Here is a 17,831-nt window from a genome sequence, read left to right on the forward strand (position 1 = left end):
TTTTAAATCAATGACATTAGGTGAGATGGAGGGGAGGGTGTGTGGCCATGCCATGCTATTGTTCTGCAGGGAGAAAGCCATCAAGTTACTGAAAGCCTCTTCAATGAGAAGTGTCCAAAACACTGGGGCTTCTCCTTGCCATCAGATGGCTTTTCACATCCCCAACCTTGCTTGTCTGGGGATTTGAGTTGTCACAAACACCTGAGCAAAATGAGTCTGGAGAATATGAAGTGTTTAATAAACACACACGACTTTCTGGGGTGGGAAATGATGTAAGATTCACAGTCTGCTTTATTTGCTATTAGTCTCAGACTGGAATCCATGGTGTTACAGCAGGTTGAGCATAGATTTAGGGATGATGGGCACTGCTCAGTGTGATACTCTTCAACCAGCATCTTTGTCTTTTTCTGTACTTGTATTAGAATTCAGATTACAGGGAGTTCATTGCAGGGAAAGGCTGTACCTGAGTTTTGGCTGCATCTGACAAAAAGGGAATCCAGCCTCTGCCTACACTGGTGAATGAAGATCTCCATCTCCTCCTTTTTCAATGCTCCTACACCACACTTTGTGTGGAGACCTCTTGGTTTAGTAGGAAAGGAGAGGCACTTTCTGTCTCCTTCCACCTCTGATTACACAGCTGCACTGGTACCTCTTCAGCATTTTAAATGAGGTGGAGAAGAAATGCCACTATTTAGAGTTGTTGCTTTCAGAGCTGGTAGCAGAAAGCTTCATCACAGCTCTTGCAACCTCAGGGAAAAATCATTTGGCTTGATACAAATTCCTCTTTGGTGGCCCTGTGATTTTAGTGGAAGGTAAGGATATTCTTAAAACCATTTGTGTCTTTCTGCATCTCTTTTCCAAGTAGTCCAGAGATTGGGAGGGACCAGCCATTCTCTACTCACCAGCAGTGCTCTTTAGCCCTCAGTCTCTGGGAGGATCCAAGCTCTGCTCTCTAGCACCAAGACTTGACTGAACTTCAAAGCAGAGGAAGCAGAGGCTTCCTGGTGGTGTTTAAATTGCATGAGAACCATAAGCAGCTCTTTGCATTTGAGAGAACTGTAACTATTTGGAGCTCTGCCCCAAATCTTACACTCTGTCTCCCTTTAGGGGTCAGTGCCAGTGCAGACTTTTTCTTGTAGATTCTTCTGTAGTTAGTCTTGTTAGTCTTTATTGATGTGACACTCTCAGCAGTACTTAAGGAAAGAAAATTAACATTAACTGGATTTCCTTGAGATTTTCAGTGGTTTAATTCATTGTAATATCCTCTAAAGAGACAACAGAAACAGGTACAGCAGCCAGCAAGCCCAGCTCCTTCCCATATCCCTGACTGAGACTGCTTTGGCCTACCCTGATCAGCAATCTCAGTCTTCTGGCACCTGTGCAACCAAAGAAGCCATTAACTGATGGTACCCAGTGTAAGGGAGGTGCTGTGAGTTAAACTGTTCTGGCATGGGCTGAACAGAAGTTTTTCAGTTCCTGCTATTTTGTTTTGTCTGCTGGGATCTGAAGATATTAAGGTGCACGAGAGAAGCAGAGATTGGCCTTGTAAGATGCTCTTTGCTTGTATGTGAGCATGCACTGGGGCACAAAGGGGTGAAATAACCTGCCTGGGTAACCAAGGCAAGGCTGGAGCCATGATCAAAAGCCAGGTGCCTGCCATAGGGTTTAAATGCTCTTAATTTTGTTTGAACAATGGTAACATAATCGGGTAGAGGATGCTGTTCAGGGAGTGACCCTTGTGGCACATGGTCCATGCAGCCCTAAACATGTTAGATTTGAAGCAGGTGAGGACACTCTCCTCTTCTGATGTGGAAGCAAAACACAGCTGGGAAGAAGCACCTTTTTTCAACAAAATGGGAGGGCTTGAGAGGAACTGCAGCTACCAGGGTCATTCTGTTCCTTCCCCCTCTGTCTCCAGGCAGTCTGACTGTCTTTTGACATAATCCAAACCCCATCATCCCTTTCAGCCACGAGAGATGGTGTGAATAAGAGCCAAACTCCTTGGACAGTGCCTGGCTTGAGCATCTTGGCTGGGAAGAGCATTTTGTATTCTGTTTTCAGGAACTCTTAGTTTGAATTACAGGGTGAACTGTGGGAAGGTATTAATAATATCTATAATCAAGGCTTAATCAAGTAAATCTCTCTAGTCAAGTGCCTCTTAAGGCACTGAGAGCACAGAGATAAGAAGGATGGCAGTGGTGAGCTCTCATGTGCAAACAGTGCTGAGGTGGTGCCTGGGAAGCACTCCCTGCCCTTAAGCAGCTCTTAACTTGCCACCTGAGGCAGCCAACGTGAGGCAGTGCTGAGCAGAGCCATGCTGAAGAATTTTTATTCTGAATCCTCTCACAATCAGAAGGAGGAGAATAAAACCATATTTCTTCTCAAAGAATGCCTGTGGGTTACTTGTAAGAAACCACAAGCTTACGCAGTAGTTTAAAGAGCTAAAAATGTAAGTCTTGAAAAATAGCATCTGATGGTTTACAGGGCAGCTCAGAACAGATGTTGAAGCTTTTTTGAGAAGAAAATCATACTTCAGGAGGTATTCAGTTTTTGAGCTAAGGCTTCTGTAGAAGATATTAATTCAAGAATTTATTAAAGCAAAAGGGAAATCATATGACTTTAACCTTAATGTAACTTTTGGATCTTGGGCTAGCCTATTATTTTTATGTGCATTGATATTTTTAGGCATTTATTTACCTCCTTTTTAAAGGGCTTCAACTCTACCTCTGCTTGCACAGCTGGAAATAATTGTGGGAATCATTTGAGGGGCGAAAATGCCATATGAATGTATAGTAATATAAAAATATGGTGTCTCACAGGAATTTTTATAATCAGATTCCATATGTAGAGGGTGATTTCTGGTATGAAGAATACCAGATAGACAATAATTGCAATTCCCTGAATGCCATATAAACACAAGGGATTTTTTTGGTGTGATCTCTCCTTTGTGGAAGCCACGGGAACCCTGTTGTAGCCAAAGCTCTGGCAGCTGCTGAATCCTGAACCTGATGTTGTAAAGATCCAGTCTGAATCTGTTGAAAACACTGCTGGCTGTCTGGAGCTCCCTTTGCATGCATCTTGCCATTGTTGCTGCCATCAAGGGACTTCTACTGAAAAAAAGCCCTCTACAGACAGAAAAAATAAATAGCATTGGAAGCAACTGTGGCTGTGGGATGTGTTCCCCCAGCTGTAACTTTCATGCTTCTGTCACACCCCAGTTCAGTGGTCTCTGTTCAGTATGGTCAGCTAAAAGGGCCTCTTTTCCCTGAATTTACTTGCAGTCCAAGGGAAATAAATAAGAGAGCTGCAAGTATGTGACCTCTTGGTCTTCATTCTCCAAGGCTGAGGTAGCAGTATGGTACTCCTTGATTGCTCTGAGAGCATCTTTGTATGAAAAAACATTAAGCTTCTGTCTGGGAGGATACTTGAAGCTGGTTTTGTACAGAAGCATTTTCTCTGACTGTTGGGATATTGAAATTGCTTTGCAGTTCTGTTTGAAGAGTTAAAGTTCATCTTCCATGCAGATTCCCCAGTTTATTCTTTTGGATGAAAACCTGTTTGTACATAGGAAATCATGGACAAATTCTGTGAGAGTTACTCAGGCAGGACAAGATAGGGTTGGTAAATGCATTTATGCTGCTGTGCACCAACAGCTAATTCAGCAAAGGCACTGGGGGGGCACCTTCCAAATTAGTTGGTACAATAAACTTGAGCCAAGCTCAGCTAAAACATCCCCCAAATCAAAATCTTTCCTTTGTTAAAGCTTTTCCCTTTGTTTTGGAGCAAGGTAACAGGCAAACACAGAAATGGATTGTGCATTCTCAGCTGATCATGTAAAGCAGATGGCTGAAAGGAGCTCCTCGGATGCTCTTAAGGCAGCACTTTCCTGCTAAGTGATTATATGGATTATTCATGTCCTACTGTTCCACCTAGTGATGATCTGGAAGAAGCTTTATGGGCTGTGACTATTGTGGTGATGAGCACTAGAGACTCATGGATTTAATATTGGTTTAATTGTTATTGCTTGAACTTTGATTAAACTTTAAGGACTTTTAAGGGATTCTGTTGTGGAGTTTGACTGGTGTATTGGTGTGAGCCTGAATTGTAGAAGAGCTCTGGGGCTACATTGCCAGCTCTGTTCTCATCTGACATTGTGTGGTGAGCCCTTTGTGCCTCAGTTTCCTTTTTATGTGAAATTTGCCCGTGCTTTTATGTTTGCTTTGGAAGAGTGTAGGTAGTAATCATTCTATCTTAATTATATGTTTGTGTGGCTCCACAGGACTGGGTTGGTGGCTCTCAGCCAGACTGAGGTTTGTAGAAGGTGTGAGAGGATTCACTGAGTGGAAATTGAGTGCCCTGTTTTGCTGGCTCCATATGGAAATCCTATCTGAAGTCATTTACAGCCTAATCACCCACAAAAAGTGTCTGCAGTTTCCAAGGCAGTATTACTCATTCAGGTTTGATGCTCACTGTGTTTATGTGACATGAAGAAACCACGATTCATGACCTCTGAATTGAATACGTATTTTTTGAAATAGAGATGGGACAGAGGAATAAATAGACTTAAATTTTAAGGCCTTGCCAAAAGCAAATCTACTGGCTGTGATATATTACATCAAACTTTCTGAGAAATTATTTGATCAAATTGTTTTTCAGGGGCTCATGTTAGAAAAATAGTACATTGTTTGTGACAGACAGTTGAAGGTAATTCCATGTTTTTAATCTTTGACTAAGAAAATAGAAGCCTTGTCTTGAAGAAGCAGCAGGTTGGTTTTGGATTTATTTTAATGGAGAGCTGTCAATGATAAATGCCTTCTAGAAGACTCACAGCCCTGTCAGTGCAAAAGGACTGATAGAGAAGTACAGAAAAACAAATATTGGCAAAGCAAGTTTATTTTGGGTGGAGGCTGAGTGTGCAGCATTTCAGTTGTTTTAGTTGTGATAAGCCAGGCATGAACACTGAGGAAGAATGAATTGTTATGGCTTTATTTAAAAAAAATACAAGAATTGTAGCTGGTTTATTTATTCTCTATGGTAAAGAGAATAGACTTGCACACACTTTAGTAATGACATGGTGCTATGTGGTGTATGTTGAGAAGTGTGCTGTGGTTTGGGGATTTTTTTTTATTTTGAAGTTTTTTTTGTATGGCATGGAGCTAAACAGTGAGGGATCTGAGATGAGTTCAGTGAAGGGCCACCAAGATGGGCTGGGGTGCAGGTTCTGTGACAAAGGCTGAGGGACCTGGGTTGGGTCAGCAGAGAGAAGAGGCAGGGTTAGGGGGGATATAAGAGTATCCCCCATACCTGGGAGGAACTCACTGAGAGGATGGAGCCAGGGTCTTCACCGTGGTGCTTGGCTGCAGGGTGAGAGGCAACAGGGATGAGTTGAAACAACAGGTTTGTAGGGGTGTAAGGAAAAACTTCTCCAGGGAAGAGGTAATAAGGATTGCCCAGAGAGGCTGTGCAGCCTTGAAGGACTTAAGGACCTTGCTGGATCAAGTCCTGCACAACCTGGTGTTGGCTCATGGCTGCTCCTGTTCTCAACAGGAGGTAGGATTACAAATTTTCCAAGTTTCTTCTGACCTCAGTTTTCCAATGATCCTGTATATTTCATATGTGTGATGATGATAGCTGGTTGCTTGATTGAAGCAAGTGAGACTCTGAAGGGATGGTGGGAGAAGTATTTTTATTGCATGATCAATGTCAGTGAGAGGTTGATGTCATGTACAGCAACCTACCTAAATAGCTGTGAACTGTGGGCAATTTTTATATTAGTTTCAGAGGTCCCTGTGCAAACAAGCAACCCCCACAAAGTTAAAAAATGCTACCCATAAACTTGCCTTGAAAAACTAATGCAAGGCCACACTAAGAGTGTCTTATGCTGGTAAGCTGTCTCTCATCAGATTTGCTCTGTAGAAACTTGCTGTGTTAGATGTAGCACTAATAAAACACAATTCAAAGCATCCATTCAAACAAAGAAGCTGAAAGAGCTATGCCAGGGCCAATGGACACATTTTGAATCCAGAGTGGCTTCTCTGCATCTGTTATAAACTTAGTCCATTTTTGGTGGTGGTGGTACTGTTCAGTATTAATGTACTGAAGCATTAGTGGAAATCTTTCCACTCTGTCAAGTGGATTTTGATCAGACCTGACCACCAATGTGAGATTCCTAATGAAAGAAAATAGTTTAGGGACTAAGCTGAGGCTGAATTTAGGCAGGTTTTACAGCCTGTGGAGTGAGAGAGGGAGGAAAGGGCTGGTAACTCTGGGATAGAAATTAAAGCACACATTCAGCTTTTACTGGAAAATATGTGGCAAATCCCAGGGATTCTCTGATTTGTCTGGTAGCCCCAGACCATCCAGTGTGCAGCATTCAGCTGTTCTGCCAGTCAGGCTAGTGGAGGTCTCTCATCTTTTCTTTCCCATTCTTTCATCTCTGTAAACCCACATGCTGTGAGATTATTTTGGGGGGGTCTGTTTGAAGAGCCAATGTTTGAGCAAATGCATCACTGCAGATTCTGCATGGGGGTTTCCAGGCCAGCAGGCAGAGGCAGAACTCCTCTGAAAGTGCTTTGAATGCTGAGCTTATTGTGACTGAGGCATTTTAGTGCAAGGGGGTATGAATGGCAACGTATGAATTGTTTGAAAACTATAGTTTATTTGTCAGCTGTCAATCAAAAATGTTGTGATTTGGTGTATAGATGTGTTTTCTACAGCAGGATAGGAAAATGACACATTTTCAGATGATGTAAACTGTCAAGACTGCACTGCCTTCAAAGCAATAGGTTTCTGTTTTTTCACTGGGTGTAATATGGTCTTTTAGAAAAAAACCTCACCCAGTTTTTTTCTCATGTGCTTTTCCAATCTGAAATCTGTCCCTCATCCCAAGAACTACAGGTCTGGCAATTTCTACATGGAAGCTTTTGGTACAGTACAGTTCAGAGCTTATCCATTAAAGGTGTTTTCCCATAGCTGGCATGATACTGGTAGCAGAAAATGGGACTGTATGGTTTTGGTGTACATCTGTAGTATTTAATATAGTCAATATTTAGAAAACCTTCAGGTTCTCCATATTGCTGATCTGAAAATGCTTCATCTGAATAGGCACTGAAATCAGTAGGGCTCTTCACATTCTTAACCTGAATTATTTGTCTTGTTGCTCTTAAAATGGTGAAGTACTCTGGCTCTCCAAGTCAATGGATGAAGACTGTTGGTGGTGATGCTACTGTGAAATTGCCAGCTACTTAAAGAGATGCTACTGATGTTTGCTCTGAGAGCCTCTACTTGCTACAGACAAAATTAATCTACAAAAAGCTTAAGTATTACCAATGTAATATGCAGCCTTCATGTTTTAACACATCTGTTAAAGGCCTTACAGTGTAGATTGACTGCAGTTTTTCCTCTATTTTACAGACACTGTGAATAAGGACACTGAACCCAAAGATCCATATCTCATTCCAAGAAAGATTATGGCTGAACCAGACTACATAGATGATGACAATCCTGAATTAATTAGACCTCAGAAATTAATTAATCCTGTGAAATCATCCCGGAATCATCAAGATCTCCATAGAGAACTACTTATGAATCAGAAAAGGTAAGAGTCTAAAAGTCACAGTGCCCTCCTCCCCCTACAAAAACACAGCTTCAGCTGTGGTTTCATCAAGGATGTTTTACCCAAAACCCAGTAGACACTTTGTTGATTCAGATCTTGTAGATGAAATGGCTCTGATTCTTAACCATGGCATTTGCTTCTGTTTGAATTTCAGTTGGGCTGCAAAAGCTTGATGCAAAACATTTCTCATTTTGTTTTTGTGAGTACCCACAAAGGGTCCATTCCACAAGGAAGCTGTTCAGTTCTCCCCTATCACATTTCATATGGGTTACCTGGGCACTGTAATTTGTCTTGAACTACTAAGTGTATCAAGTATTTGACAAAATATTCCTTTTACCAGCAGGATAATAAAATCTGCAGGTTTTCATCATTCTCACCACACCGAATTTTTATTTTTTTTTAAAATCAAAATTGTATCTTTTTTTTCATCTGAAACTGTTCTCTGCTCACTTGATCTTTCTTGCAATGCAGTGTGATAGTTTGGTGCCTGCTCTACTGCTGCACGAGTGTTTCTTTGTATGTTATTCAAATGCTGCTTCCTCCATTCTGGGATGGGTTGCACAGCTGTTGGCATATATATTATTTTAAAAGATGTAAATAACTGGAACTTAATTTAATCAACTTCAGAGACACGGGCACTTGCCCCAGAAATAACTGAAGTTCTGTTAATAACTAAAATTCCCTTCATCAACCAAGGACTCATTTAGAAAACAAATGAAGAAAATACCCACCAAGCCACACAGTTGAGGAAAAGCCCATTGAGGTTTCTCCATTTAAACAAACAGAAACTAACTGCAATATAAATTAGTGATCTGGTGTGTTGAAGCCACCTAAAGTGGACTTTCCAAAGGCAAGGGTGTGAGGATCCACAAAACAGAAGTTGAAGTACAGAGTGCATTTGAGAAGAAAGCTGCTGGTAGCAGCCACTCAGGCCTCTTGAGAATCAGAGGATGATGGAGATGATGAAGGAGAGGAAGGAGTTACTGCTTTTGCTGCTGCAGCACAACTGAATTTGTCTGTTGGTGGGAATAGTCACATTCTGAAAAAGTCTCTTTTTTTCCTTTCTTCTTTTGGAGTAATATTTTGAGGGCAGAAGGAGACTTTTCTTGTAATAGCAAAAAACTCCTCACAAATAGAAGGCTTAAATACTTAATTCCAAATGAATCTCACACACAATACAGCATTTCTTTAGTGATGAAGAAGTAGAAATGTCTTACAGAATGCCAACTGAATTGGAAAAACCTGGCCTAAATAGGTGTTTGTCCTATTTTTCATTAATGGGATTAAACATCAAAGACAGTTCCTAGAACCAAGAATTTTATAGGCACTGGAAGATAGTTGAAGTTTCCTGACTTAGGATCTTATTCTAAAGTATGTGGAGACTGCAATAAATCAAGGCTATTTTTTTTCTTTTAAGTTTATGAAAGCATAAGTCACTTTTAAATAGTATGAAGTTCTTTTCTTCTTGGAGAATATCCTATTACACAGAGGAGCTGTGCAGTCCTCAGTACCCACTCTTCTCTTATTATGATTTTGATTAGCCACAGCTGTTAATTTTAGTTTCTTATTTATAAGTGAAGAAATTAAATACTTTGAGGGTTTTCACCAACAGAAAATCTGGTATTTTTTAAAAAGAGGGCTAGCCTTCTGTGCTTTGTGCCACTGTACTGCCTCTGATATGAGGCTTTTCTGTAATGTTCTGCTTTGTTACTGCAAATTGCCACATAGATGGAGGAATTTCAGTGTTCTTATAATGTGCACCTTATTTTATTGTAAAGACTCAATATAGCCACCAGTAGCTTCAATTTTTGAGCTGTCAGCTCTGAACAGCCATTTCTGGATCTTGGAAGATGTTCTAATCCCTCTCCATGTCTGCTGTGAACAGTGTCTTTTGGTCTTGGACTGATGTACTTATTTACTTGAAGAAATGGTAGTTGTTTTGGATAAACAAATATCCAAGTAGTGGTACCTCAGAGCACTGGTCACTTCCACCATTTTTGCTTATTTGGACTCAGCCTCACCTCTGCAGAGTGTTGGTCCTCTTCCTTCCAGAGATTTTAACCTTATCAGCTGTAACTTGTATCCCTGCCCATGCAGGGGGGTTGGAACTGCATGATCTTTAAGGTCCCTTCCAACCCAAACAATTCAATGATTCTATACTTTGCTTATTCTATATCAAAGCTTTAGGAATTTTTATTTAAGCAGAACCATCACCAGGAGGTGATGCAAGACTCCCAGTTAAGCCAGTAGCTGTCTTGTTGGTTGTTTTTCCTTCTTACCTGGAAGAAAGAAAGTAGGATGGATATTACATTACATCTGTTAGCAACCCCACTTGAATCTTTATTTATATTTACTTGAATCTTCTGTGGGTCCCCTTTATTATCGCTCCAGCTTGTCCAAATAACCCTTGTGCTTGTGCTTTGTTACAGTGTAACCTTACTTAAAAAAACCCAACAGGAATGAGTAAATTTACTAGCAGCTTGCTTCTGGTTCATGGCTATCTTGAGTGCCAACACAGAAGTTTCCATCCATTCATCTCTCTCTGACCCAGTAGTAGTAGTAATAGAAAATCACTTCAGCTTATCTCTGCCTGACTGAAGTTTTATGTGTTAAAATGTAATTAGAATAGCATGGAATATAAAATATTAACACAGTCTCTGTTGCATTCAGGCCATGAGATCTATTATGAGAAATCAGGAACAGCACTTGGTCTTGCTAAATATTTGATTTTGCCATCAGGGTATGTACAGGAGTGTTGCATAATATATGGAATCATTCATAGGTGTCACAATAAAATGGCATTTTAATGTATTATTGGACTTGCTGTCAGTTATGTATCTTAAGGAAAAATTAGGCAGCCTCAGATTGATAGTGAGTGGGGGAGGGTAAAAATACGTTTTCTGAAAGCTCACACAGATTACTGAATTTCTTAAGGTTGAAAGGAAAAATGGTTGATGTTAAACTTAATGCTGGATGTTTTCATATAATAGTGAAGATAACGATAACAAAAGCACATTCTGTATCTTCCTGCTCTCACTTCAATGACATGAATATCTTAATAATGGGGAAAACTTTAAATCTTACCAGAACAAATTTTGAAAATATCAAAGCATAACAGATATAAAAGAAAAAGCTGGTGTCACAAAAATAAGTAGGAGGGAATGTGCACCTATCTGTGTGTGTAAATAAATAATCATGCATCTTTTCAAAGAATGAGCCTTCTTATTGTAGCCTAGTTGGCTTGGAAAACAATGTGTGCTGAACAGACTTGAAACATTCACTTGGTGTAGTACCTAAAGTCACACGAGAGGGAGAATCCTTCAGCCTTTGTCTGGTCTCCAAGGTGACTGCAAGTTTTTTTTATTCTGGATTTTTGTTGTCTTGGTCTCTTCAGAATTTTGAGTGTAGCCTGAGAGTTCTCACTGGGAATAGTTTTGCAGCCAGGCATCTGTAAAGCTCTCAGATTTGCAAGGAAGGAGAGAATCCACAATTTCCAGACCACATGCAAAATTATATGGACATAACACCCTGCACAGGACTGACTGAACACAGTCTCTCCAGTTATTGGCCATCAAGGGAATTCTCTTTGTGTAAAATTTGTTTCTAGCTCAGCTACAGTTTTGATTTGTGATTTCTTTTTTAATCCATTCTTCTGGAATTGAGAGAAGAGAGGGGCGACTAAAGATGAAAGTAAAAATAGTGAATTATCCAGGAGGGATATGGGTGTGCATGTTAAAGGGAAATATTCTCAATAATAATATGGCTTAAATGCTAATTTAGGGTTTTGGTTAGAAACCAGGCAAATGCCTAGGTTTTTTTTCCTTTTTAATTAATTATTCATATTCCAATTATCTAAATAGGTAAATAGTTGGCTTTAGAAAACCTGCCTACAATTCTGTATGAATTTCTGCTAATTAGAACTGATCTTTCTTCCTTGTTTCCCCCCTCCCCCTACTCCTCTCATTTAATTTCAAGGGGTCTTGCACCTCAGAACAAACCAGAGCTACAGAAGGTGATGGAGAAAAGGAAACGAGATCAAGTAATTAAACAACAAAAAGAAGAGGAAGCACAAAAGAAGAAATCAGACCTAGAAATAGAGCTACTGAAACGGCAGCAGAAACTGGAGCAGGTACGATGGGGAATAGCACTCCCTTTACACATCTTCAGCTGAGCTGCTCACCCGGGGCTCCCTTTGTAGACAGGAAAGATGCAGCCCCCAATTTTTTGCAGAGTTCCTCTGATCAAATGCAGACATCTTTTTTAGGATGAGTCAAACCTGACTGTACAATTACCTATTATCATTTACTGTACAGGAGCTGCATATGGTCTCAAACATCAATTAGTCAAATGAATTCTGCACCAGACACCAGGTTTGTGTGTGGAGCTTTGACCTTATTTAACCACTGAAACTGTAATGAATTCATCAATTTGTGTAGTCAGATTATTAAGAGTTGAGCCACCAAGGATGGTTAGACTGCAGTGCTTCAAAACTAGATGCTTAATGAGGAAAAAATCAATTGATTCTTTCTCGTGGGTTTTGTAAGAAACTAGATGACTTTTAAAGGATCTTCTGCAGTCTTTAAAAAGATGAGCCCACTGACATTTTCAGATGAAGGAAAGATTCTCAGACCCTGAGTATGGAGATGACGTGGAGTTGGGAGTTCATTGTGGAGAAGCTTACTGGTAGGCACAGAGCCAGTCAGACATCTCTGTGCCTCTTAGGGCACTTGTGCAGTGAAAAACTTCATCAAAGAAGTCACTGTGCATCAAGCATTGCAGTTTCTTTTTAAATAAATGAACGTTTTAAAACAGTATCTCCTAATTTTTTTCTCAATAGGAATCTATTAAGCCAAATAATCACTCTATTGAAAATGAGGTGTAGTCCAATAATTATGTAGGTTTTGGGGGATTTATTGTAGTATTTTTCATTAGACTTAGACATATTTTTGGAGGGAGGACCTATTGTATTATTAGGTGTATCATCCTGTCACTTTTCTTTTCTGCTCTGAAGGGCCCAGCTTCAAATGGCTCAGCTTGTGGAAGGTTTTGATTTGAAACTGAGCCCCTCAAGGATGTATGTAGAATAGAACATTCTGTTGGAAGGGGAAAAGCCTCCTGCCCATTGCAAACAGTGCCGTGACTTTGTAAACATCATAGGATGGGATAAATTGACAACATGACTCATGGAGGAACATTGTCATGATTTACTGTAACAAGGCATGTCCCTTGCCAGCAAACCAGAGACAAAGGAGAGATTATTTACGTGAGCTGTACATGGTCCCCATTAATCAGGGAGACCTTGGTCTGTTATAAAAAAAGCTCTTTTCAGGAGCTTTTGTTAGTTTTCTAAAGGGCTGTTTTTTTCCTTTCTGCTGACTTATCTGCCTTCACTCAGGACTGCCAAGCAATCTGTATTCTGTGCACTGTGTAAGCTGTGTTCTGGATGGACACTGCACAGGCTTACTCCATACATCAAAGCAGCTAATGGTAATTTTGGGTGTCTGCATAGACACAAGTTCCAACAGTGTTAAATATGTCAGTGAATGGGCTCTCAAAAATTAACAACTAAGGGCCAAGGCTGAATTTTTTATTTTTTACTGAGAGACAAAACATACACAAAAGGAGGCTCAAGTTAGTAATCCATACCTAGACATGCAGAAATAAATTCTGCATGTGTGCTCAGTGGTTTGCATGTGTTTTCATGCAGAGCACATTTGTCCTTGTTCTTTTGTAAAAGCCAGAGAAGGGAAATAGTTCTGTTTCTTTAATGAACATGTCCAAGAATTTCAGCAAAAATGCTTCGTCTTGTTCTTGTGCTAGGCTTGCAGTTTTTGTCCATCTGGCAAAGGTGGACATCTGAAACAAGCCAGAGTCAAGGATTTGAAAAGATTTATCTTTTATGAGAACAGATACTCCCAAATAAATGCAACCTTATTTTTTCCATGAGAGAAAGAAAGGAATCTGTTTAAAGAGTTCTGCATGTCCAGTTATCGCAATCTTTATGTTTTTGTCTTGTATTTCCATGATCTGTTTTATATACTTTTTTCACGTGTGATTCCCTTTTAAGCTGGAACTGGAGCAACAGAAGATCCAGGAAGAACAGGAAAATGAACCTGAATTTGTCAAAGTCAAGGGCAACTTGAGGAGGACGGTCCAGGAAGCAACAGAAGCACCAGACTCCTAGAGCCAGTACCTGCTAAGACTTCCAGCTTTCCTGCAGAGAGAGGCTTTTGCAAGTTGTCTCAGATTTTCCCTCAAGAGGGAAAATAACAGCATCCAGCTGAAGACCACATTTTAAATTCCTGGGATGTGTGGATTCAAAAGACAGTACCATAAAGAGATCGACTTGCCAAATGCTGTCCTGAGATCAATGGTTAAGGAGTCTGTCTGTCAGCTCAGTGTCATGGACCAGTCTGATGTGCTTACTCAGAGATTTTAACCAGGGATACTACAGAAACTCCTTCAGTGTTGCACTGCTTTATCTCTTGTGATTCTAGTTTAGTGGAGTTAAGTAGATTATATTTTGCTTTAAACAAGAACAAAAATCCTCCTGTGGTTTCTTATGAAGCTTTGCTGTGCAGGTAAATTTCCTTCATCTAGACCTACAGCCTGTGTATATCCCACAGTACTTTGTGTTGGACTCTTCATCAAATCTGGGAGGATAGAAAATTTGTTGATCACTGCTGCCCATCCCCACTAGGATAGGCAGGTGTGGGCAAACTGAAGATGCTTAAATTTCACCAGCAGTGAACAGCTGAGCAGCCTTAATTCCTAGTTAATTCTACCTGCTTAGCATGTAGAATTTGGGCTATGGAAAGAGTAGAAATCTGATGATCCTTTTACCAGGGAGCTTCCAGAAGCTGATTTATCTCTGTCCCTGAACTTACACTGTTGTGTACAGGCCTGTGCAGTGCTACCTGTGAATCTACTTTTCAATGCAAAAGTACCTGTCTTCTACTTTTTGTATTTTGAAATCTTACTTTGCTGTTGTGGCCTTTTTCCTCCAAGGACATGTTCATCTGAGTACAGTGTTAACACATTAATTTGTAGTGTTTAAACTCATGTGCTGGGACTGAAATCAGGAATCTGATCAGCCATCAGTGCCTGCTCTTTGCTTGCAGGAACTTGTTGCAGTATTTAAGTCAGGCCAAACTGTTCATAGGAATCTTATGAAATGGAATTTTTTTTTACTGAAGTGAGGCATAAAATGAAATTAATTTTATCCCAGCCTTCTTTTAGCCTCAAGAAAGGAGGGAAGTGTGTTACCACTGAGTCTCAGGGTCCAATTCTGTCACATTCTGCCTTTCCACGAGTTGCCCCGATGACATTAAATAAAATCTTGCTCAGCTTGCATAGGGGTAGCAGAATCTGATCCTTCATGCTTATGACTACTAGTTACCCAGGAAAGCCTGGGGTGAGAGAGGGGAACAGATGACTCATGTAGGATTATAGATTTGGATTCTTGGTGTGAATAGGTGCAGATATCTTCAGAACCTGGGGGGGAAAGCCTCATCTTCCTTGGTCAGCACAGTCCTAGCTCTCACTGCAGACATTCATCTCTCTCAGCTGAGGATCTAACCCTAGTCTTTGCCTTAGGATGCTAAACAAAAGAATTTCTACTTTGTAATTATTTTGGGCTGTTTGAGAACACTTTTTATTAATATCAACAGTGGTGTGTTTGTATTCTAATGATGGTGGGGGAGGGTTTGCTGGGGGTGTTTTTTTGCCTTTCCTGTAAGTATTGGACTTTTAAAATACAGTTTCAGCGTAGCGCTTGGGACAAAATGCTCACAATCACAAATGTTTCCTAGATAGAGGCTTCAGTTTGTCAAGATCCAGGCATTTTTTATGAGAACATAATCAGATTGAGAGTAAATTGAATTGCAATAAGTGTATTGCCATTGATTTAGACTTTCAGTGTGACTCGTGTCTAGAAGATTAAATGTGAAGATGGTCTACCAGACTGTTCAGATTATGGACATACTGTAGACAAAGGCCAAATGTAAGACTCTTCCATTTATTTTCTCAAAAAAGGGACAACCTGAGTGCTGCAGGTTCTTCCTCATTCCTTTCTATTGGAAGAAGATCTTCCTTTCTGGCAGCATATTATTCAAACACTTGCACTGATTAAGTTTTTTTCATGTTGTTGAGACAGCATCACACATGAGCCTTCTATACCACACTCATGTTTTATCTTTAGTGGCCCCCAGCCTACCAAACTTTGTTCCTCCTGGTTTCCTCTCCACAGCTAGCATTCTGCTCACCATGGAAGTGCCTAGAATCTGGTGAAGAAACCCTCCCCAGGCTTGAGCAAACCATTTCTTCTCAGCCATTTCCCTTCTGTGAGCATGTCAGTCCTACCATGCATGCTCAGTGAAATGAAGAAGTTGGCGTCATCCAGATGGTTCTGGAGCTGGTGGGGGATGAGGACTGCTCTTTGGCTTCAGTGAGTGTGTTGGATTGGGCCCTCCAAGGCTGAAGGCATTCTGTGTTCTCTCCATCTTAGTTTGTGATTCAGGGGTTTCTCTTTCTGAAACACAGGAGGTCAGAAAACTCCCTTGTACATACAGCATGAAGTAGTTTTTTGTTTTCAGTTGGAATTCATTCTCTGTGTGAACAGAACATCAATATGTGTGTCAGAAAATCTTTCAATTCTGCTGGCCCCTTAGTCTAGGAATCCCAGCCACCTTCATATTGATTTAAGAGGCAAAAGCTTGTCTTTAAAATAAGGATTGGTCTGCAATGTGTAACCCTCAAATGTGTGGTCAGCTGGTCACACCACAAGTGTCTTGTGTGGCTACTCAAGTAAGAAAGTGCTTGCCAGTGAGCATAAGTGAATCCTGGTCTGTCCTTTAGCTAGCTGGGTTTTGAAGCAGTCTGGCAAATACTTCAGTGATTTGAAAATGGCTCACTTACCACTTTGTACTTTTTAAAAACTCTTACTTTTGATAGTATAGTAGTAATTTTTTAAGCATTTTTGTGGCTTTAGCCTTCTGTTAATATCTGCACTTGTTGGAGTGTACATATATAAATATATATAAATATTAAAAGGGAGCCTTAATGGATTTGTTTTCATAATTTAATATTTTTTGTATTTGCTCTTGTATAATTGTTTTTAACTGAAAGTATTACGAGAATGAGGGTGGAATACTTAGAACCAAAGTTATGCTTAATAAAATCTACTACATGCTTGGTGTATGTGGTGGTATCTGTCATGTCCTGCTGAAAACAAAACCTTGAGGACTGCACTGAGATATCCAGGTTATTTAATATTCTACAATGCAGGGGAAGTACCAAGATTCTGACTTTTTGTTCCTTAAAATTGCATCCATGTTTGTATATGCAAAATTATTGGCAAATTGGTTGGTAGGAAAAGCTGGTTGTGTTTCTTAGCCTTATTTTCTTTGGAATATTTTTGTCACAGAACAGTTTTCAAAGGACTGTGTAACCATTCAGCCAGTGCAAGGTGAGGTAGAGCACAAGGGAAAATTTCTGATGGGAATCAAATGATTCTGGAAATAATTTTCTGTCCTGCTGGCTTCATCAGAGGGCACCAGGCAAAATTCAACCTTGGAATTGTTTACATCGTGACAGCTCCATCTGACGTTGCACAACAGCTCCATCCTAAAAGGGAGGGAGAAAAGAGCCTGGCCCTGGGTTCAGTCCTACAAAGGCCATTGCTCAACCCTGTCCTTCTAATAGGAAAAACGTGGACATGTGAAATAAAGCACATGCACAAGGGATGTGCTCAGTGCTATTGCTAAGAGCAAAATCCTGTGTCACCAGCAGAGAAAATCAGTAGGGGCAGGAACAGGGCTGGAACAGGTGTGGGACATCAGAGCTCTGCTAAGAACCTCAGCTCTTTCTGGTGAGCTCTGGTCAGGTGGTGATGGAGGGGGAGCAGGAGAAGAGAGTGGGGTGAAATGGAGTGGGGGAGGAGGAGAAGAGCAGTGAATTCAGAACAGATGTCAGGAAATGCGTTTTGCTTCAGAAACTGCTCAGCATGTGGAATAGGTCCTGGCAGTGCTGCTGATGCAATGACACTGGACCTGCTCCAGGAGCTGTCAAATGTGGGGGAGGAGAAAGAACAGAGGGGGAATAAGGGGCGGGTTTCTATAGCCTGCTGGAGGTACTGCCCTGTGCTCTCCTACCCCAAGCATATTCAAATGTGTTTTGAATTATCCTTTGATATTTCACTCTGGGTCCAGAAAAAAAG

The 17,831-nt window shown here is 40.6% G+C and overlaps 1 protein-coding gene across 2 annotated transcripts in view; it reads left to right on the forward strand.

Annotated features, from left to right (window-relative positions):
* Nucleotides 1-16,813, forward strand: part of FAM107B (family with sequence similarity 107 member B) — a 58,046-nt gene extending 41,233 nt beyond the window's left edge. For both annotated transcript variants that reach the window (XM_071734088.1, XM_071734089.1), the window contains exons 2-4: nucleotides 7,414-7,597; nucleotides 11,591-11,744; nucleotides 13,683-16,813. In XM_071734088.1, the coding sequence (XP_071590189.1) occupies nucleotides 7,470-7,597; nucleotides 11,591-11,744; nucleotides 13,683-13,799 (399 nt within the window). In that variant the 5' untranslated portion in view covers nucleotides 7,414-7,469 and the 3' untranslated portion in view covers nucleotides 13,800-16,813. The remainder of the gene's footprint in view (nucleotides 1-7,413; nucleotides 7,598-11,590; nucleotides 11,745-13,682) is intronic.
* The last annotated feature ends 1,018 nt before the right edge of the window (nucleotides 16,814-17,831 follow it).

This window comes from Heliangelus exortis, chromosome 1 (assembly GCF_036169615.1).
Source record: "Heliangelus exortis chromosome 1, bHelExo1.hap1, whole genome shotgun sequence".
NCBI lineage: Eukaryota > Metazoa > Chordata > Aves > Apodiformes > Trochilidae > Heliangelus > Heliangelus exortis.